This window comes from Schistocerca serialis, chromosome 3 (genome assembly GCF_023864345.2).
Source record: "Schistocerca serialis cubense isolate TAMUIC-IGC-003099 chromosome 3, iqSchSeri2.2, whole genome shotgun sequence".
Lineage (NCBI taxonomy): Eukaryota > Metazoa > Arthropoda > Insecta > Orthoptera > Acrididae > Schistocerca > Schistocerca serialis.
Window position 1 is genome coordinate 456,568,942 of NC_064640.1, and position 24,210 is coordinate 456,593,151.

The 24,210-nt window shown below is 37.9% G+C and overlaps 1 protein-coding gene across 1 annotated transcript in view; it reads left to right on the forward strand.

Moving 5' to 3' along the window:
- LOC126470920 (Down syndrome cell adhesion molecule-like protein Dscam2) overlaps positions 1-24,210 on the forward strand; it is a 504,863-nt gene that overhangs the window by 135,878 nt on the left and 344,775 nt on the right. The window contains exons 4-6 of the mRNA XM_050098951.1: positions 10,589-10,740; positions 13,947-14,057; positions 15,816-15,977. Of these exons, the coding sequence (XP_049954908.1) occupies positions 10,589-10,740; positions 13,947-14,057; positions 15,816-15,977 (425 nt within the window). The remainder of the gene's footprint in view (positions 1-10,588; positions 10,741-13,946; positions 14,058-15,815; positions 15,978-24,210) is intronic.

Sequence of the window (24,210 nt, forward strand, 5' to 3'; positions counted from 1 at the left end):
CTTGATATGCCTGGGCATTGAGTCAAACAGAGCTTGGATGGCGTGTACAGGTACAGCTGCCCATGCAGCTTCAACACGATACCACAGTTCATCAAGAGTAGTGACCGGCGTGTTGTGACAAGCCAGTTGCTCGGCCACCATTGACCAGATGTTCTCAGTTGGTGAAAGATCTGGAGAATGTGCTGGCCAGGGCAGCAGTCGAACATTTTCTGTATCCAGGAAGGCCTGTACAGGACTTGCAACATGTGGTCGTGCATTATCCTGCTGAAATGTAGGGTTTCACAGGGATCAAATGAAGGGTAGAGCCACGGGTTGTAACACATTTGAAATGTAACGTCCACTGTTCAAAGTGCCATCAATGCGAACTAGAGGTGACCGAGACGTATAACCAATGGCACCCGATACCATCACACCGGGTGATACGCCAGTATGGCAATGACAAATACATGCTTCCAATGTGTGTTCACCATGATGTCGCCGAACACGGATGCGACCATCATGATTCTGTAAACAGAACCTGGATTCATCCCAAAAAAAATGACGTTTTGCCTTTCGTGCACCCAGGTTCATTGTTGAGTATACTATCACAGGCGCTCCTGTCTGTGATGCAGCATCAAGGGTAACTGCAGCCATGGTCTCCGAGCTGATAGTCCATGTTGCTGCAAACGTCATTGAACTGTTCATGCAGATGGTTGTTGTCTTGCAAATGTTCCCACCTGTTGACTCAGGGATTGAGACATGGCTGCACGATCTGTTACAGCCATGCGGGTAAGATGCCTGTCATCTCGACTGCTAGTGATACGAGGCCGTTGGGATCAAGCATGGCAATCTGTATTACCCTCCTGAACCCACTGATTCCATATTCTGCTAATAGTCATTGGATCTCGACCACCGCAAGCAGCAATGTCACGATACAATAAACCGCAATCGTGATAGGCTACAATCCGACCTTTATCAAAGTTGGAAATGTGATGGTATGCATTTCTCCTCCTTACATGAGGCATCACAACAAAGTTTCACCAGGCAACGTTGGTCAACTGCTGTTTGTGTATGAGAAATCGGTTGGAAACTTTCCTCATGTCAGCATGTTGTAGGTGTCGTCACCGGCGCCAACCTTGTGTGAATGCTCTGAAAAGCTAATCATTTGCATATCGCAGCATCTTCTTCCTGTTGGTTAAATTTCGCACCTGTAGCATGTCACCTTTGTGGTGTAGCAATTTTAATGGCCATTAGTGTATAAACATCAGTGTCTCATTAAATGTGTTTGGAAAGTTTCTGCTCGGCAGATAAAAGACAGATATTGTCTTTATTTTTATCCTGTGTCCATTGGTACAATTGTACAGGTATCAAGATGAAGGGTAGCCAACTTCAACCTCCCCAGAAGACACTGGCTTTTTTTAGTCTTTTGACCATTGACAGAGTTGAACTAGAAGACACCTGAGGGTAGTCAGTATGACGAATCTCAAAGCCTCAGTCTGGGATCAAGAACCGGGATCTCCATCCAAGACTCAAAAATTATTTCACATAACCTATTTAAGACAGCCTATATATCAAAGCAGATCCTACATTAGTAATTACATCAAAAGGCTACTATCTAAATATGAAAAACTATTAATATCCAGGAGAAATGAAACACTCAGTATGGTTGTGCTGAAGGAAGTTTATAGGATAACATAACAGTGTCGAGGTACATTACAGACTCAGCAGACCAGCCTGTAGCCATTTAGATCCACATTAAACTTCACTTTCTGTCAAGATGGGTTGCATCAGATAACAGAATACTGAAACAGGAAACATATAATTACATAGATGTTAGTTTAGAATGTTTTACAAAGCAATTATAAATTATTTATCTTCTTGACTGGTTGCTTTGTTTGGGGCAGGGGACCAAACAATGAAGTCATCGGTCCCATTTATCTTCTTGAACTGTGTATGAAATGTTATGTCAGAAGTGACTCTCTGGATTAGGATATATTTCTGTTTATCTTTTTCTAATGGCCTTAATGTCAATCAGACATAAACCCTAATCTTCCTTCCTCCTTAATCTTTCTCTTGGAGGTGTCAACACTGGAACCTGGGAAATAGTAGCTCCTTAATATAACTAAATACTAAGACAAATGTGAGATATTTTTTTACCTCAAAAGCTTTTCTTACATGTTAAACAGTTATGTGTTTGCGAACTCACAAAAATCAAAATACACTGTTTCAGTTTCATTTTATTTTGAACTACTTGCTCCATCAAAATCTATTCTTCTCAGTTATTAATCTAATGTAATCAATCAACCTATCTGAACATACACACCTACAGTCATTATATCCAGATGTTGATTATCACTTGGACTTAACTGTAGTAATTTGTAGATTACACCATGCACTCAAAAACAATGATTTCTATTGAGCAGAAACAATGTTCGAGCAGTTTGGCTGTTAATAATCAGAAACACCCATATCAAACAAAATTATGAAACCTGTAGAAAACAGCAGACTAGTATTGTTTGTATTTATCTGCCCTGAAAAATGTAACTGCAGTATGAAGGTAACACAGTGCCTGTAATTGTATACAAGATGACAACAAACAAGTAAAATGAAATGTGGTTGTGTATAAAAAAACTCTCATCAGAGAAGTATTGATATCATCGAAAGTCTCTCTCTTGCATTATTAATTTCATAAATAGTCATAAAATCTTACAAAAGCATCTGAAGAAAGTCAGGTATTGCCCAACATTTACATACCTTGAACTACCTATGAGAAAATTAGTAATTTGCCCTACAGTCTGATAAAATCATTTTATTCCAAAGGAAAATTCGAGCAGCTGCATCCAGATTTTTGCAATATGAGTATAACTTTCTTCCTATCACAACATTAATTGAATTGCTTTGATAATAGTCTAAAGAAACTGCATTACCAGTCAGATTCTATGGAACATCAGCTAGAGTCTGATAGTGACTCATAAGAAATACATATCTTATTGTTACTGCTCAACGTGAAGTGCCATTAGTACAAGCATTTTACATGGAGACTAGTAAATGCATGACATGAGTGCCTCTTTTGCTGGAATCAGTTTTCCTTATAATCAGTATTTACTAGGTATTTTTGAAGTACAAGCTACTATATCAAAATCTCATGTTATGGCTCTGATCTCATAATGAAAGATATATTCTGAATTCTGTAAACCTACAGTTAAATTATTGCCAGCTGCACACATAAAAATCTAATGTTTGCAATGTACGCAGAAACTGAACTAACTGATGTCAATGAGGATGCACTGAGATGAATGAAGATACCATCGTACATCCAGCAGGTCATATCCAGAAGCTTTTTTGTCAAGATGTATTTCAGTGTCTTCAGAGAAACACAACTTATTGTAAAACACTGCATATGGGGCCAAATTATGCTTATCCTTTCAATTACTAAACTATAAGTTTAGTAATTGAGTCGTGGTTCCAAAATACTAATACAAATTATTTATATAAGAATGGAAAAACTGACAGAAGCTGACATCAGGGAAGATATGTTTGGTTCCAGAGAAATGTAGAAACAGGTGAGACAATCCTGTCCCTACTACTCATCTTAGAAGGTAGCATAAGATTTGGAGAAATCTTTTGACAATGTTGACTGGAATACACTCTTTGAAATTTCAAAGGTAGCAGGGGTAAAATATAGAGGAGGTTATTTGCAACTTGTACAGAAACCAGATGACAGTTATAAGATTTGAGGTGTTTGTAATGGAAACAATGGTTGAGATGGAAGTGAGGCAAGGCTGCAGATTATCAGCAGTATTATTCAGTCTGTACAGTAACAAGCAGTAAAGGAATCCAAATAAAAATTTGAAGGAGAAATTAAAATTTAGGAAGAAGAAACAAAAACTTTGAGATTTGCACATTTTAATTCTGTCAGAGACAGCAAACAACTTGGAAGAGCAGCTGAATGGAATGGACAGCATCTTGAAAGGATATAAGGCCAACATCAACAAAAGGAAATCAAGGATAATGGAATGTAGTCAAATTAAATCTAGTGATACTGAGGAAATAAGATAGGAAACAAGACACTTAAAGTAGTAGATTACTTTTGCTATTTGGCCAGTAAAATAACTGATGATGATTGCATTAGAGAAGATAAAAATGTAGACTGGAAATGGCAAGAAACATGAGTCTGAAAAAGAGAAGTTTGTTATCATTCAATACAAATTTAAAGTGTTTGAAAGTCTTTTCTGAAGATATATGTATGGAGTGTAGGTTCTGAAGATATATGTATGGAGTGTAGGCTTGTACAGAAGTGAAAAATTAACAATAAACAGTTCAGAGAAGAAGCAAATGGAAGTTCTTGAAATGTGGTGCTACAGAAAACGGCAGAAGATTGGATTGGTAGATCTCGTAAGTGATGAGGAGGTACTGATTAGAATTGGGGAGAAAAGAAATTAGTGACCCAATTAATTAAAAGAAGGGCTCAGTTGATATGACACATTCTGACACATTAAGGGATCACCAATTTGGTATCAGAGAGAAAAAAACGTGTAGTGAGACCAAGAAGTAAATACCATAAACAGGTTATTTAGAGATGAAGAGTCCTGCACAGCTTAAAGTAGTTTGGGGAACTTTATCAAACCAGTCTTCAGACTGAAGACCACAACAACAACATGCAAAGTCAAACTTGTGGTGAGACAGCTGTATAACACTGAATTTTCCTCGATAAAAAGTTTGTCAGAGGTGAAAAATCGTTTTCAATTTTTTGAAATGATGATTGGATAATTATCATCACTTTACTGTAATTAACAATAACAAGAGCTTACTCTGCTTTCAACTACACAATCACACAATCTACTGTGATAATCAACAAGAAACCATCTGAAGAAGTGGATTAAAAATTAATTTCCAGCAATAAGTTCTTTATTCACTGACAGAGACAATCAAGAGAAGTGTTATAAAAAGCTTCGAAAATATATTGTAGCCTGTTGCAATAGTTAACATATTATGCTGCTGCCATTTCTCAGATGTTATTAAGGCAATAAAAATTAAAATTTTCATGGAATCATGTGGAAAAAACTTATTCCATCATTCCAACCATGGACAGAATAAGACCCAGAGTCTCTCTTATTCTTAATAGATATCTACCAGCATAAGGTGAACTTTGTCTCTTTTTATATGGAATAATAATGTGTTAGTGTGAGTCAGCCATTACTCAGTAAAACTACAAACAGATTCTAAGATTCTGTATCTCTGATTAACCTTTCTTGGGTCTCAAACTCTGTGACAGTATTCATTCAGCTTCACAAGGCCAACTACGAACAGCCTGAAGAGAGCAATTGTCATACATCTAATGACTCAAGGGAAGTGATGTGTAGATAACATGTTACTCTTCTGAAGATGTTGTGTCCAACAGTCTGAAATGACCGCCAGCTTAAGAATAACAAATGTCACATGTTGTTGGTTCAAGCCTAAGCACCGGAAATACAACAAAAACATGGGCAGTAATCAATGTTTTGTCTTCCGTCTGCCGCATATGACAACTTGGTTCAGATTTATTCTAGCACTGTGCTCATAAATAACACTGATTATAGTTTTCTGTAGTATGTATATTCAGCTGTGTGCTTTATCAAAGTTTCAGAAAGAAATGACAAGTGAATGTATTCAACAACATTATACAAGTGGAAGTACTCTGAATGAATTAACTGTAAGAATTTCCTAATTGTGATGTCACAAAGAAAATAGCAGAAAGATACAATCTAAAATTACTTAAAAGTACTTTTTTGTCTTGAATGGAACTTGAGCTTTATATGTAGTGGTCCAGCTACAGAACTACACAAAAAACACATTGGAGGAGCACCTATCAATTGATATATCACATTGGTTTAATAAATGTATCAGAAGACTTGAGAAATGTAGATGCAAAATGTGAAACTGGAATAAAGAAATGATACTTTCCATGACTGTGAAAAGTAAAGACTGTTATTTCAATAAAACTATGGCTAATTGAAGAGATCAACTAGTGATTAAGTGTCAACTACACATTGTTACTTGTCAACAAAACTTTTACTGGAACTCTCCCTAAAGAGCATTGTCAACATTAGACAAAGGTATCTAGCTAAGCAGGAAATCTGTTCAATATTTATCAAAAATATAATATATTTTATACAGAAAACAAGGAAACTGGGACTATAAACATTAAGCATTTTCCCCAAAAACTGTGCTGATTGTTAGTACTTATTAAAATATGCCAGTCATTATGTGCAAACTGAGATTATAAGACATTGGAAATGGCAAGTTAGAAGAAAACTTTTGAGTGAGCACTTTCAAAGCAAAGAGGAGTATTGAACAAACCCCTGAACATCAGTATCTATAGATACAAGAAATTTCAGTTTCATGATTACAGTTGGAAAAGAGGACCTCCTCAGACTAACAGTAAGTATGTTGAAGAACAACACTAATGGAGACAGTGGAATGGTGAACTCATACAAGTACCCACGAGAAGGTGGTAGAGGCTTCAGCTTTCTGTCAAACTTTGCAGTGAGGGAAGTAACTATGAAGCATTGCTTCAATTCCTTATGTCTTCACAAACTCTGGTGAGATATTCATTTGGGCCCTACAGCTAACTAAAACTACCTTAAGTTACCTTTTTCACAGAACCAGTAATTGCATAATTCCAGGTCCAAGGCTACTTCTGTGAAAGAGTGACTAAAGAAGTACTGAATTGATGATATACAGTGTATGCACAAATCCTAAAAAGTTCTTGAATGACTGCATCACTGAATCAAAGGAAAAGCATTCTTTATATTGTCAGTTTCAAATGTAAAGTAAATACTTCCATACATAAATTTTTAGCAGGTAACTAAAGTAAGAGATTTGATTATGTAAAAACATGAAACCCAATGAAATTTTCAGTGACTGGAAGATATAAAAAATGAAAATGAACAAATCAAAAACTAACAGTGCCAGAAAGAAACAGGAAAAAGTTATGCAGTCTTAATCAAACATTCTAATCTGAAGTTCCTCAGGGGATCAATAAGAAAAGCTGGAAAATAAACTGTAAGGTGAAAATGAAATGTAGTAGATTTGGTGAGTTGTTACTGTTGGTTTTGTAATAATACTGCAATCATGCACACATGAAATATAGTAACACCAAAGAACAATTGTGTAAAGTAAGAAACTGAGTGGAGCAGAAGATGCAAAGACAAAAGTTGAAAGAATCTATGTCGTTCTTAAATGTCCCTCACACAGATCATGTCTTTGTTGAATTTTAAGGTATGTTAACATTAACGTTATTTAGCTCAAGAGGGAAAAACACAATTTTCAATTGCAGTTATTTGCTTAAACTGTGAATGGACCATCCATATATATCGCAGTACTGCAGGTGAACTTATTAACTGGCTTTTAGCAGCAGATACATCTGCACTTTAATAAACATTACTCAATCACACAAAAACTGAAGAACTGAATGGATCAAGTGTAAACTTTCAATAAAATTTTGCATCTTATGATGTCCAAAAATAAATTCAGTGCTTGCCAAAATAAGTGTTTTACAGTGGATGCTGTCTATAAATATTAGTAAATGACAATCATATTACTACCTCTGGTTGTAATGGACATTGATCTTAATCTGAAATTGTGATGTAGCTAGAAAAAGATGTTAACAACTCCTGAATGTGATTTGTATCAAGAAATGAAACAGTGTAAGAATTAACAAAAGACATAACCAGAATTACAGATTCAACAATTTCAGCAAAGTTCAACACAAATATGTTGCAAGAAAGAGACAGAACAAAAAATAATTCCTTGGTAAATTATCCCTCATTTGTGTACAAGAATATTCCTAACATAAAGCAGGTAAGCTCAGTTAATTCTACAGTGTACAGATACAAATGTGTTAATCCTATCACCATGGATAACTTCCACATTTTATCAGGATGAACACAGGTGCCTCAGTTAGGTTCTGTTACATATTTGAGACCAAAAATGGAGATCCATATTAATCTCTCCATATCATTGTCATACAAATACAGGAGCCATTAGTAAGACAGGTCACATGTGTGATCAGTCCCTCACATTTGGAAATTCATGAATGTTTGATATTTCATAACAGTTTCAAGCCACTGTGAGTCAATTTGTAATTGACTATGACATTAATGCCTGTCCCTCTGTGCTATATTTAAAAAAAAATTCAACACAAGAACATGACAAAAGAAAGATGAAATGCAAGTGCACTTGTTTTGCATTTTCTGCCTATTTGAGATCTATGACAGTAGGATCCTAATAGACTGTAGACTGGTTGGCATTTGCACTTTTTTTATCATTCAGCAAGCAGAAAGCTTCTCCTGTGTTTATAAATAAGAGTCTAGCATCAATACTATTTCAGTTTTTACCTTTCAAGCAAAAGCAATGTGTCTTCAAGGGTGAATGAAGTTAAAAATGTCAAACATTGGCAAAAGTAGTCATTGTAGGATTTTTCAGAAAGTGTCCTTTAAATTTTTCAAACTACTGCATTTCAGTTAATATCTGATCATTCAGTGGCAAAACTGATTAAAAATAAGGTACAACATTTTGTGTCAGCTATCCGAAATGATCTGTGAATGCAAAGATGAACCACAGAAGTTATTTTAGGAGGCTGAGGGACCCTTAAGATATGGGCTGTAAGTGCTGACTGGAGTTTCTCCTGAGGCTGAAACAGCTGGCTACTGAATATGGAGTGAATTATCTTTATTTTTCTGATTCCTCCTACATTGACTCAGCCTGTTGTCCAAATGATTTTGTACATGTAAGCTGCCTCTGAAAAGAATACAGATTGCCTGTAACCTACTAGTGAAGTACCCTTACTGTGTGATTTTTACAAATAAAGGTACTTTTGTCAGGGCCTGGTGCTATCTTAGATTGTCAAAACCTTCTGCCGTCTCATATTTACAACAGGCTGTTTACTTTCCTTGATCATTTTGTACTAACCACCCACAAATGTTGTCTGTTGTTCATGCAGGAAAATAAAGTAACATAAATACTGTACCATGGCCATAGAGGAAGAACCAAATTACTTAATTCACTTTGAAGTTTTACACTGCTAACACTACAGCAGAGTGAAAGAACTTGATGGAAAACCACCACATAAACAAAATTTGAAAGAAACTTTGCAGATAATGTTATTTATATGAGTAGTGTAAAGAAGCTACACATAAGAAAGCAATAAAATCACACAAATAAATTATAAATTTACTTCACTCAGTCAACTGTACTGGTAAACCGAGCAAGTATGAAACTGAATGTTCCATTTCCTGGGAGCTAGTACCTTATACATTTAATCTGATTCTTACCTGGCTCCAAGATAAGAAAGAAGAATATTAATTCTCACCTAGTTAACCAATTTTCAGTGTATTGATTGAATATAACGAGTTTAGTGATGATTGGCAGATAATGAGGTAAAGCATTAGTTGGGTCACTATTATATGAGAGTGTTCCATAAATAGACATAATGTGGAAAAAATAACTGAGCAGTTCATTTGTGAATTTCTCCTCGAATGTATAATGCATCATAATAATTTTAACACCAGGAGAATAAGTAATAAAACAGTAACACACAGGAAAATATACAGGAGCTACAACTAATAATTCTGAAGACTAGCTAGAGTAAATAGAGGAACATAATGAGTTTCCAAATAGTGTGTTGTAACATGTACTGCAAGTAACCATCTTGAATAAAATAGAATAGAAGTGTAAAAAGTTCATTTATTGTGGGTTGTATGTTTAGTATTCAATAATGATTCATATTCCCCACTCAGCCCAAGTATCAATATGGAGGAAAGGCCAGAGATACTTGGGTTTCATACTGCAACTTCAGCTTGTTGCCACGGAGGGTGCTGCCACATCCACAGGCACCTCACATGGGCGCATCCAATGACATTACAGTGCCTGTAAATACAATGGCCCTGCACTTGTCCAGAAGTTCTCACTATTCTCTGAAGCCTTTGATATGTGCCACTGATAACAGGAGATCATTGACCTTGACCATACTCACATTTTTTCAATTTGTATTGAACCTTGAACTGCTTGAGCATGCTTAACATGACTTTCACCATGCTCTGGGCTTTGCTTTTTGCTAGCCATCCACTTCATTGGCCACAAGAACCACCTGTCTGTTCAACAAGTCCCTGTGACACTGCCAGTGGAAGTGATAAACTGTGTTTACCTATGCAGAGTAGGATAGAAAAGTATGTTCACACCAGTGTGACAAGTTTAACTTATTTATCTAGAAAATCACACCAAGGATAAAAGATAAGTGTGTCCGACTTATTACGTATTTTTCAGTTGATGAAGTAGTCACTGTTACCTACTAAGCTGATTGTTTCATTTTATGGAAGCCCTTCTTATTGTTGAACAGTTGTATTTGAGTTCAGATTTTATTAAATTTTTTCATAATTATATCAGATGTCCTGAACAGAATGAGTTAAGTGTATGTTGTCACAGGTGTGAAGAAAGTCATTACAGAAGTTTTAAACATTCACCTAGTAGAACTTGAGCCTACATTTGCATCATTTGAGAGATAAACCAACTGTTTGCAATTACAGAAGTTTCATTAATGAAGTGCATTACAGTGAACCACAATTTTCAGGTTTGTAATTGGCCAATATGTGCCATCACATGGGGATGTCATTAGTCATGTGAATATTACAAGTGTTCGTGTTGAAGATGGAGGGACATATAGATGCTTAGCAGTGAATCGAGTGGGAGAAGTGGAACACAATGCTCAACTTAATGTCTACGGTTAGTATCTGCACTATTTCTGCTTGGAAATTTTAGCATCATTATTGCTGTGTACCAAGGAAGGAGCAAATATTTTTTGCTTTAACTGGTGGTTCTTCGGTGGCATAGTGTTTCACAAGTTCTGTTATGTCTCATAGTATCCTTTTATGAAGTTATTTTCTCTTATCCATAGCAGCATATCTGATAAGCAGATAAATATGATTTTACAATTTTGTTGTTATGTAACACCATTATAAAAAAGGAGAGTAAATACAGTTGCCATTATAGAGCACTGAAACACTGAATAATGACATGTTTCACATTGATTGATTAAAAGTCATATGTGTGGAATTGCTATTAGCAATAAAACAAAGCATCCTTGAAGGTATTACTAAACTGTTCATCATGTTGTAGACTACTCCAGCTTTTGCTTACAACAATTAATTTGAGAAAGTGAGATGTTTCTAAAATTAAAACTGTTTCATTTGTAAAAGAATTAGGATTGGGTGATTTTTACTGGATTTAATGTTACAGTTCTGAACTGAGTAACAACCACTGAAGGGGCATTCTGCAGGAAAAAAATTAATGATTGTTTTGTGTCATGTTACAGAATTCAGTATCATCTTCTGTAACAATTTTCTTTTAGTAATTCAGAAACTCCTTATTTATGCCATTGTTGTACTTTATTTTTCTCTTGCAAACCTAGTGCCAGAAACTTTGAACAAATAATTTTACCGCCAGCCAAACAAATAGACCTATTTCGAAAGATACATATCAGAGTTATCCTGCAATCTTGAAAAGATGGGTGTAGTCCTAACAAAAGCTCATGTGACTTAGTGGGGCAGTGATGTGTTACAAATCCAGTGTCTGGTATTTAACCTGAATTGTCACTAGTTGCTCATTGCTTTTTTTCACATCCGCAAATGATTTGTTAATGGGAAAAGTGCCAGGTTGCAGTTGATTCACAGTCTACATTAAACTGTATTCTGTAAGTGGCTGGGTAATTCAGTCCAAAAATCATAGGAAGTCAAAGCATTGTGATTTTAAAATCAATCTGGATTGTGGACAGTTCTACCATGATGTAGGTTCTGTAACAATTATTTTGAAATACAAGAAACTATTAACAATTATTTTAAACCAATAATAGCAGCTGATGGAACCTACATCTAACATCAACATTGCGAAGTTTTTTTCTTATAGTCATTACATAATTGTTGAATAAATATTCAGTTTCTATTATAATAGTATTGAAAAATTGGAAAATGTACATATACAAAGACCAAATAACGATGACTCAAAAATGATGGAGAATTATTATTGCAAAAAGCAGATATTTCCAATTTTTTGCTACTTTCATGGTTTTGTAAGTTACATATGAAAGAAGAATGAAGTTTATTTTCTTGGCATACATCAGTTGCAGTAAGAAGCTCAACTGCAAGTGGAATGCACTTATTGTAACTAACTACATGAAGATATTTGTGCTGAACTGTATTCAAAACAGACTGGGAAAATATGTATATGTGACAGCTGAAATATCCAGATAGAAATGCCTGAAATACATGGTTCTCCCCCTTTTATTATAGACCAAACTGGATTACAGAATGTATTGATGCTCAGACTGTCCAATGGATTGTGAATACAGTGTCATATTCTATATAATAACATTTCATGCCTGCCTTCCTACTGTATGACTACATTCTAAAAACATTCATTTGTATATATACTGAGCAGAGTAATTCTGTATAAAGAAATTACTCATTAGCCTTGTGTCAAAGTATTAAATATTGCAGCATATAACATTTTTGTAATGGTATATTGAAAATCCTGAGGAATCTTACTTCCATTTCTGACACACTTGTGTTTCATTGTCTTTCTGAATAAAATAAGACATCACAATTGAAATGAAGAAAGCATATACTCATGAGCAATGGAATCAGTGATAGATTCAGTGTTGGAGAGAGAACATTCCTGCCACCACAGCAAATGGGATAGCTGAGATAGCCCAGAAGTTGTCATACCTTATATTGGCCAATGGTGTGACTATTGATCACAGGGTGGGCAAGATGCACTGTATAAGCACATTTTGTTGTGACCAGATCATGCGCAATGCATGTGGTACTCCACCTCCAGTGTTATGCAGGAACTGGAATTTTCACGTGAATGTCCATTTCCCTCAATCTGTGTCAGAATGGTTGTGTGTATGGATACATGTGTGGGCCCCAAAGCACCTGACAGTAATCATGTTAAACATGTCCAAGATGCAGTTGAACTAGGTATGTGTGCTACTGAGTCAGTTCTGGATATTATCCATTAGCTGCAGATTGTAGTTAAGGTAGCTATGGACAAGAACAGCTCCTCAGTGCTCTCAGCATTTCGTGAAGTCATTTCCCCTCAGTGCTATCAGCATTTTCTGGAGTCATTTCATGATGTGTTGCTGCCATGAAACTAGGGTGTAAATTGCTACTGGTACGTTTGTCTAATTTTATAGAAAGAGTCTACAGTAAGATTCAGTATGGCTGTTGCTGATAATAAAAGCAATTTTGAATGTAAAATTATATATGAAATGGAGACATTCACAGTGTCCTCAATGAAGCTGATTTCATTTGGCAATAAAAATAAAATTTTCACAATTATGATGACAGTCACCTTCTAAATGTATATTCACAGCCATAAATTATCATCTGATTCTCTGCAGACAAATGAGAGTAAGTATAATCAGATAAATAATTATTAATTATACTAATATAAAGGAAAGTAAATTCTGTAGTACTCCAGGCAGAGGTACTGATGCTTTTCATCCCTTTTAATAATTTAGGATATGATCTTTAGTAATGGTAATTGTATACTGCTGAACATTCACAAACTCATTTTTAGTTTTTGTTTTGTAACAAAAAATGTATACACTAAAATTTGAAGAGGCAAACTCTCTCTCTCTCTCTCTCTCTCTCTCTCTCTCTCTCTCTCTCTCTCTCTCTAAAGATTCAGTTCAGTTCTCTACTGTTTTACTGTGTAATTCAGATACAATCAATAATTTGGAACAAAAGGTTTTTGCCGACAGTGTCATTTGTAACAGATTTCATTTGTCACATAAATTGCTCCTAAGAGCTGATGGTTACATTAAAGTACCATGTGGATACCTAGTGGAGTATTTAAATAAATATACATTTACATTACCAAACTTCACATTATCGATGTTAATATTTTTGTATCTGGTGCTAATGGAACAGGTCCACCACACATACGTGAAATGGGTGAAATATCTGCTATAGCAGGAGAGACTTTACGAGTAGATTGCCCTGCAGCTGGTTATCCACTAGAAAACATTACATGGCATAGAGGTAAACATTTACATACATTTATTTTAAATAATAAATAAAATATTTTTTAATGTGAAACTTATTACATCAGTAAATGCACAAAGTTGCTGTTTTAGCATCATCAGTGTCCTATAATTTTTGTCCCAGCACACTGTCCTCCATTGGACCACACAGGTTGTCAGATCCAAGCTGTGCAGTAGGCAGATTACCAAGGACATCAGAATTTGCTAATTAGCTGATTTGTTGCAAAAGAGAAGTTTGACATGCATTAACATGACACTTGCTCCTGATGACTTCTTTAAACTTGAAGTTTTCATTGTGCTTCTCACTATTGCTGGTATATATCTGTTCCATAAATTTAAAGAAACTGTGTCCATGACTTCCTGTGAATGCCATTCCATGGAATGAGTATATGTCTAGAGATCTTAAAAATATGTTCCCATATTATATTGTCACCAGACAAAAAAAAAAGTGTTCTTTGCTTTGACCAGAACAAACTCCCACCATTCTCTCTCTCAAATCAGATTTCAATTGTCAAGGTACTCACTTTTCACACACTTTCCAATACTACTTGATTCTCATCATTTTCTGTATGGTGTAACTCGCATTTGGTTGTACAGCAGTGTCACAGATTGTGATATATGTGCCTTTTTATGTGAAACAACATATTAAAACATTGTCAGTTTGTGTTGGTGGCCACAGTTTATGGTTTTCATTGTACTGTTTATCCCATCTGCTAATATTTTATATCTACCTGTGCACATAGCTCAACTCCGGTGTCATCACTTCACATGCTGTTGCTTTCTGTGTTAGTCAGACAGCTTGCACCCTCCTTAACAAACATCTCAGTGGTAGAATTTTGCTTCTGGTTGGAGTTCATTATTCATCTGCAGTGAAAAAAGAATTCTGGAATGCCTGTAAAGGGAACAAGCCACTATAAACATGTGGTTGAATTATAATGGCATACAATATTTAATACAGAAGTTATGACCACTTTTGCATTACTTTTGATACTGCCTTCATAATCTTGATGAGAAACACGTTTTTTCTAATTTTTTTGACATTTTACCTTACTTAACTCATGACTGCAGATGTAGTAATCAGAGATAATTGTAATAATTTGAAAAACTTCAGAAAACACAACAGTTAATCATTTTTCCTTTATACTAGTGTCAATAATCAACACCTACCTTATAAATGAAGTTCAGAATGATTTGGAAGTGTGTAGAACTATCATTTAGCTATCACTATAGTTCTTAATGAGAAGGAGGTATGCTCAGTTGTCAGAAAAGTATCCCTGATTATTCTGATTGACAGCACTAACAGATTTTAACTATCTACATTGGGACTACTACAGGACATATCTGTTCGTTAATAGAGGCATACAAAATGCACATAACTCCATCTCAAGATAAGTAAGTGTTTTTCATATTTGTACTGTTCATTTTCCCTGCTATTACTACCATTGTAATCTATCTTGGTACTCAGTTATATTTTGGATGCTCTCATAACAATATGAACACCTGAAATTCAACAGATTCCCTCATTCATTCATTCTGATGTGGTAAAAAGTATTCTCCACTTCTGAAAATAATGATGAGGTAAAAATGTATCAATAAAAACCCAATTAGGTCCAAATAATTAGAATATAAGCTCAGATTAGTATAAATTATAGATAGCATAAACTAGTTTATCTTGCATTACAAAAATCATAGTTCTGAATTGTTATAACTAAGTATTTGTTAAAATAATAAGCTACTTCAACATTGAATATTTTAGGAGACAGACAGCTACCTTACAACAGACGGCAGTTAGTCTTCCCGAATGGATCACTTATAATAGAGAAAGTACAATCAGCAGAAGATGATGGACCATATAAATGTGTTGCAACAAATAAACAAGGATATGCTTCAAGTGGAATAGCCAAGATAAATGTAATGGGTATGTTTTTTTTCCAGATTTAACCAAACTGATAAGTCTAGAAATATATACAAATCACTTACTGTTTTATACCAAAAATGTTTTTCAAAATAGTTGAGTGAAGTGCAGCTGGAGACTGTTATGATGTAATACTGATATTGTAAATTCTCAGGTTTCAAGCCATACAAATTTGCTTGGGCTCAGTAACATTTCAAAATGACATTCTTGGAGATGGTATTTCCTGAATCTTGTGGAAATATTTTACTCTTTCAATTAAGAGAGCACAAAATTTTCAAGAAAGAAACCAGAGGCAACAGTAAGCTGACAACTGATATTTAAATTCCAGGTCACTGATAATGAGTTGTCGCAGAAATCACTCAAACATAACAGCTAAAGAAAATGTTTTAAGGAGTAGATAAGGTAGCAAATAAAACAAAAGATGGTATAATAATACTAGACAGTGATGGAAAGAGAGTTAATGCAAACTGTAATTACATAAGGGTATGAATAATGACTCTGGAAGAGAATGAGCAAGGGAACAGTGTTGAAACTAGCATAAATTAAAACTATATGAATTCCAAGATTTGGATATAGGCCCTATACTGGCAATACTGGCAAGCCATGGGGGCAGGGGGGGGGGGGGGGGGGGACTAAAGGGGAGAGCAGAGAAGTAGAGAAGGAGAAAAGACTATGCAGGTATGCTGGTGCAATTTCAGTAATGATAGTAATTTTCTGTCCATTGAACACTCTTTAAATGGCTTCCTTATTATTCACAATACAATTTTTGAACATTCATTTACAAAAAATATGAATTACTAGTTGTGACATGTATGTGCACCCTTCTTTTTGTGCATCCTGTTACATCCTTTGCTGTGAATTGGATCAGGGTGTTTGTATAATTTCAAACATCATATTATGCCTGTTTACTTATTGATATTGAGAATTCATTGATATAAATCAAGAAAATAGGTAGTCCAAGGGCCACATCCTGAGTGAATGCCTTACAAAATATTCCCTTGTCACAGATTTACAGATGTGTTTACTCCTGTTGTTCAGCTAATACTTTGCTGTTATTTGAATAAAAATATAAGTAATGATACAAAACATATGTCCTTGGTGTCATAGTAAATGATATAATTTTGTATTGTTTCATGGTTTCCATTATCATAATTTTTTATTTGATTTTTATTGATGCCAGAAATTCTATTGTTTCTTGTTAAGCATGGATATGGCACAACACACAGTTACAATTTCTATAAATATTATGACTGACTTGTAATATGAAAAAGAATAGTTGCAATGGTAGAATGAAATACATCAGCTAAAAACTTGTGGTATTTAAGATAATGTTGAACTTTATTCTTTCAGACCCATAATACAAAAAATGTTGGTTAAATCTATTGAGTCAACTAAATCACCTATGAACCTATGGCACATAAGAAAATATTTTAACAATGTTATTTTTGCAGTGGCACTGAAAATGTGCACCAGCTATTTCTAAGAATTTATTCCACACATACTGTTTTATTTTGAAGTATGAATATAGTTTTATTTGAGGAACATTTTTTGTGGAAGAAGCCAGTAAAAATCTTTTGTGAATTCTCCTATTTTACAGTAATTTTTCTTCATTTTCAACATTTTCTGTGTATGTCACTGTTTCTGTTGATTGGACCCAAACATCTGCATTTTTGTGGTGAGTTTCCAGAATTACTACGTCATCTTTTTCCTGATCTCTACATGAGAAGATTTGGAAATTCTAATAGTTTAATAAAATTAGTGGTCATGCAGAAAGCGCTGCACTAATGGGCACAACTGCAAAGTACACTCCTGGAAATGGAAAAAAGAACACATTGACACCGGTGTGTCAGACCCACCATACTTGCTCCGGACACTGCGAGAGGGCTGTACAAGCAATGATCACACACACGGCACAGCGGACACACCAGGAACCGCGGTGTTGGCCGTCGAATGGTGCTAGCTGCGCAGCATTTGTGCACCGCCGCCGTCAGTGTCAGCCAGTTTGCCATGGCATACGGAGCTCCATCGCAGTCTTTAACACTGGTAGCATGCCGCGACAGCGTGGACGTGAACCGTATGTGCAGTTGACGGACTTTGAGCGAGGGTGTATAGGGGGCATGCGGGAGGCCGGGTGGACGTACCGCCGAATTGCTCAACACGTGGGGCGTGAGGTCTCCACAGTACATCGATGTTGTCGCCAGTGGTCGGCGGAAGGTGCACGTGCCCGTCGACCTGGGACCGGACCGCAGCGACGCACGGATGCACGCCAAGACCGTAGGATCCTACGCAGTGCCGTAGGGGACCGCACCGCCACTTCCCAGCAAATTAGGGACACTGTTGCTCCTGGGGTATCGGCGAGGACCATTCGCAACCTTCTCCATGAAGCTGGGCTACGGTCCCGCACACCGTTAGGCCGTCTTCCGCTCACGCCCCAACATCGTGCAGCCCGCCTCCAGTGGTGTCGCGACAGGCGTGAATGGAGGGACGAATGGAGACGTGTCATCTTCAGCGATGAGAGTCGCTTCTGCCTTGGTGCCAATGATGGTCGTATGCGTGTTTGGCACCGTGCAGGTGAGCGCCACAATCAGGACTGCATACGACCGAGGCACACAGGACGAACACCCGGCATCATGGTGTGGGGAGCGATCTCCTACACTGGCCGTACACCACTGGTGATCGTCGAGGGGACTCTGAATAGTGCACGGTACATCCAAACCGTCATCGAACCCATCGTTCTACCATTCCTAGACCGGCAAGGGAACTTGCTGTTCCAACAGGACAATGCACGTCCGCATGTATCCCGTGCCACCCAACGTGCTCTAGAAGGTGTAAGTCAACTACCCTGGCCAGCAAGATCTCCGGATCTGTCCCCCATTGAGCATGTTTGGGACTGGATGAAGCGTCGTCTCACGCGGTCTGCACGTCCAGCACGAACGCTGGTCCAACTGAGGCGCCAGGTGGAAATGGCATGGCAAGCCGTTCCACAGGACTACATCCAGAATCTCTACGATCGTCTCCATGGGAGAATAGCAGCCTGCATTGCTGCGAAAGGTGGATATACACTGTACTAGTGCCGACATTGTGCATGCTCTGTTGCCTGTGTCTATGTGCCTGTGGTTCTGTCAGTGTGATCATGTGATGTATATGACCCCAGGAATGTGTCAATAAAGTTTCCCCTTCCTGGGACAATGAATTCACGGTGTTCTTATTTCAATTTCCAGGAGTGTATTTTTAGTTGTGTTTGCATTCAACAGTGAGAGTCCATTGGAATCAGGAACAGCTTAATGAAACAGTGAAGAGCAAATTCACAGAACTAAAACTCTACATAACTTATCCATCCCTGATGACCTCATTATCAACAAGACCTTAAATTTTAATCTTCCTTTCCTGTTTTCTAAATGTCTTTGTATCACACTTGTTGAGAGTAATAGATATACACTTGTTCTATTTCTATGCATGGTCTGCATGACATATAATACTAGTGTTGAAATACTTTTGAAGAGTTTGAGTACTTCCTTAAAGCAAGGAAGGATGTGTGTCTTTGCTTTGTGGATTACAAAGAAGCTTCTAGTCATAAAACAATGCAGCACCTCAAATATTTTTGTACTGATTAAAAGACATCTAAATTATTGAAAACTTATATTGGAACCCATAAGATGAATTTGCAGTTGTGAATAATGACTTCCATCAGTTTTAGGATTCAATGACAACAATGAACATTTGTGCCAGACCAGGACTCAAACCTTGTGTATTGGAACCAGTCTGTGCACATAAAATCAGATGATGCTGTGTCTGTCTTAATAGAAACTTATCAATATTTGAGAAAGGGATAATTACTTGTTCCACTTTTATTCAGCCTTAATTTAGAAGTGATTTTTGAAGGAAATTGGAAGGATGACATTAAAAGTAAACACAATCAACAAAATAGAAGACTTTGAGATGTGAGTATATTGAAGACTACTTAACATACAATGGCTGGTGAGAATGACAAATAAAGGAGTCCACAAATCTGTCAGCAAAGACCAGGATCCACCAAGAATAATTATGAAGAGAAAGACAACGCATTGAGAACATATCATATTGAATGAAAATCTATTGCAGGTGATTACTGAAGGCAGAAAAGGAATTGGAAGAAATAAGATGTCATTCCTGTGAAACATCTAGCACTGAATGGGACAGGAAATCAAGAAGCTCTAAAAATTGAAAGGTAGACATCCATTAGTGTGTAGGGACTCCGCCCTATAGCAACATTAACCCCTCTGGAGTGACAGATAGTGTAGCAGCATCGCTGACTAGTTAGTCTGATCTCTAACCTCAGTGTGTATGGACGTGTGTGTAAATTGTTAGAATAAATCACATGTATTACATTGTGTATGCATGTCTCCACCTGACTGTCAGTATCCAGTGTCTACATTGGTGAACCCTAGATTACTTCTCTGATGAGTTTTCGTAACTGCACAATTTCTGTGCATCTTCCATGTTTCTGATTGTGCAAAAAAATGCTGCCTAATTGTGACTGGTTACAGTGCGACAGTGCAGCACATGCAGGAAACTACTCACAAAACACTGAAAATGTACTGGACAATTTCTTCTTCCATGAGTCTGCAAACTTTAATGACTCTCAAGTGCCTATCTCGATGGAAATTATGCAGTGTACATCTCAAGACTACCTGCGCTATGTGAACCTGCATTCATATAAAATGCAATGGCTTTGGACTGCCACTTCTGGGAAAGTTTTCCCCTGTCAAATACGTTTCATGATGATTGTCTCTCAATTGCTAATCTTGAAACATCTGTGTCTCCTGCATCGTGTCAAAATCCATTCATTCCAGACGGAACACAATGCCAGTCATACTACTTGCCACAAAAAGGACAGCTTGAGCCAATGACTAGAAGCCTTACTGGACTTCCACTGAACATATCAGTTGCTCCAATGGCTACAGCCTGCCATTTCGCAAGGCCCACCTACAATCCAGCAGAACATGCTTTCCAATGAAGGACAAGATACTTTGGTTCACATCCCTGAAGCTATTTCTACACCTATAAGAGGGACGACACTCCAGTACAGGCTTGGACTATGGGACTTTAATACCGTATACCACAATTTTGCTACATGAATCCTACTGTACACCTACTCATCTCCATAGAATCAAGCTACCAGAGTTTGACCCCCTCAACATCGAGGCATGGTTCACTACAGTGGAGTTAATAATGCAGTATAACGATGACCTTGATGATCAGATGAAGTTTGTGATGCTGATTGCACACCTAAGTGGACCCTCCAGCTCACGACAAGTATGCAACAGTGAAGTGCGCCATATTAGAACATTTATCTCTTTCATGAGAACAGCAGCTGACACAGATTATCTGTTATGAAGAACTAGGCACATGGACACTTTTGGAATTGTGGCATAACCTCTATGCAATCGCGAACCCTACTGTACCATCTGATGCTGTATTATAGGCTCTGTGACTACTTAAGCTCCCAACACTCATCCAGTCATCACTCCAGGTCTGTGAGGATTGCCCTACAACTGAACACATCACAGGATCAGGAGACACAACTACCATATAAACAAGCCGTCTTTCTTCAAAGACAGCTGGCCGGAGTGGCCGAGCGGTTATAGGCACTAAAGTCTGGAACCGCACGACCAATACGGTCGCGGGTTCGAATCCTGCCTCGGGCATGGATGTGTGTGATGTCCTTAGGTTAGTTAGGTTTAAGTAGTTCTAAGTTCTAGGGGACTGATGAGCTCAAAAGTTAAGTCCCCTAGTGCTCAGAGCCATTTTTGATTTCTTCAAAGACACCACACCACACAGCCAATGCATGCACGACACAGTATTTCACACAGCATCACGCTGTGTGTGCCGCCATATTGGCGGGTGACCTAGAACGAGTTTTGCTCGGCTGCCGCTAGGCCTCGGCAGATCGCACTAAGTTTCAACTAAGCGCGATCCGCAGAATTGCTCGACTTCCGGCGCCGCCATTGCGGTTTATCGCTGCGCTACTTCCTGCCGCACCCAGTCTTATCAGTAGGCACATCTGCAGAACAGGCAGCAGCATTCTCAATCTACTCGAGGCAGCAGCACTCTCATTCTACTCGAGGCAGCAGCACTAAGCACACAGCCATGCCGTACAGGAGGAGAAGATATACAAGAAGATCAAGAATGCCCGTCTACAAGACTGTGGACACATTCACTTTGACACCTAATAATGTAGCCCAAGAAGAGCTTCTGCAGCCGAACATAGCTGACTAACTTCAGCACTTGCTCGGTCTGTGTCCAACTGCCAGACTGCATGCTTGTCAGCAGTGTGCAAACTAGACTGACTGACAGCACAAAAAACACCCCATCACCTGTGTGTCAACTGCTGGTCTCATACATGTTTCAGTGCTCACCTTTGGAGCTGTGAGCAATCATGTCAATTTCCAAAATGATATACTGGGCTGACAAGTGTGCACCATGCTGTTGCAGTGCATCATGATGCCTAATGTCCACATTGTGTTTCACTGCCTCAAGTGTGACTCACTCACCTGCCTCATGCAGGTTATATCTTAACGACTGCACAACAGAAAGACTTTACCTTGTGGACACAGGTTCTGACGTGACTTGTACTCCCTCATGTACAGGCTTCTCCATCTTCTGGCACACTTGATGACTGCCTTATGAGCTACTAATAATTATGTAATTGAAGTTGACGGATCTACCACTGCCACAACCGACTTGACGTTCAATCTACAACTGATTGTAACTTCCTGTGCACGACAGTCACTGAACCAGTCATTGGGGTAGACTTCATGGCTTGTTACAAGTTGGTTCCTGACCTGGTCATATACATCTCCATCGGATTGATTATCCAGGGATTTGTGCTTGCTGCAGGCACTGAAACACCACCTACTATTATGCTCTCTATGGACCTTGCAGTGGGCTCATTATCTTCCTCTCTACATATGCTGATGGGATCTGTGGATTTGTTATTCCAACTACTATACTTGGAACGATTATGAACAGACAATCTGGCTGATACTGTTCAACTGCAACAGGAAATTAGCACCCTGCATAACCACATATCCAAAGTGAAAGTCTCACTCAGTGTGACATGTGACACCGTTGCAAACTACGACTCCACACACACTTTACTACAGTCGCATTCGCACTTGACCAGGCAGAGCTTAGTGCAGTGCCCAGTACAGTGTATGCCACTGTGCAGGTCACATGTGATGTTCCAGCTCATTTGAACCCATGCCAGTTCGCTAGTAATAATGGTATATTTCACTGCATTATAACCACTCCTGGGCTCCCTCTATGGCCGCAAATGCACCACTTAACTCCTGATCACCTTAGGGCTGCTAAAGAGATAGTGAATGAAATCAGTGATACACCTACTTGCATGATGTATTAGTATTTTCAGCTTCCCCAGATGAACGTAATCTACACCTCAAATGAGTTTTCGAGGTTTTGGATTGGGTGGGAGGTAATTGTTATTGAAGAGAAGTGAAAACTACACAAACCAACTGTGACTTTCCCAGGTGCCCCCTCAGTGCAGACAAGCCAACTGATGATTGCACTGCTCTTGTTAGTTCACTGCTGCCTCCTCCAACATACCAATAACTCTGTAGCTTCTTGAGGTTGGTAAATCTCTATTACACGTGCCTCCTGCATCCTGCTGTATTTCAGCTTCCACTAATTCAAGCCCTCACTAACAAAGACAAATCTGCAAAAAAACAGTCCCATGGACACCCACATGCAGCTTGTTTTCAGTGATTTGAGACAGTGCTTTCAACAAGCTGTCACTCTCACAGTACCCTATTCTCATGCCTACCCCATTATTACGTCAAAGGCAAGTAACACTGCCATTAGAGCAGTTCTCCACCAACGAATTGATGGAGATCTCCACCCCTCCCGTTCTTCTATAAAAAAGTTTCAGAGTCTCAGAAGAAGTGGTCAGCATATAACTTTATTCACTGGTCACTGTCTGTTGGCAGAGTCAGTTGCCATTTCACCCTACAACTGCTCGTCATGTAGGTTAAGACATTTACCCTTTATTTCTCAATTCAGCAATGACTTCTGCCATGTGAACAGTACCGATAGGCCAGTTGCAGATTATCTGTCTAGACTGTCATTAATTGTCAATAACCCTTTCACAAGCCCAACTCATAGATACACAACTGCAGACTCTTATCTTGGACTCAACTTCTAGTCTTAACACTGTGTGTCAAAAACTGCGTGGTACTGA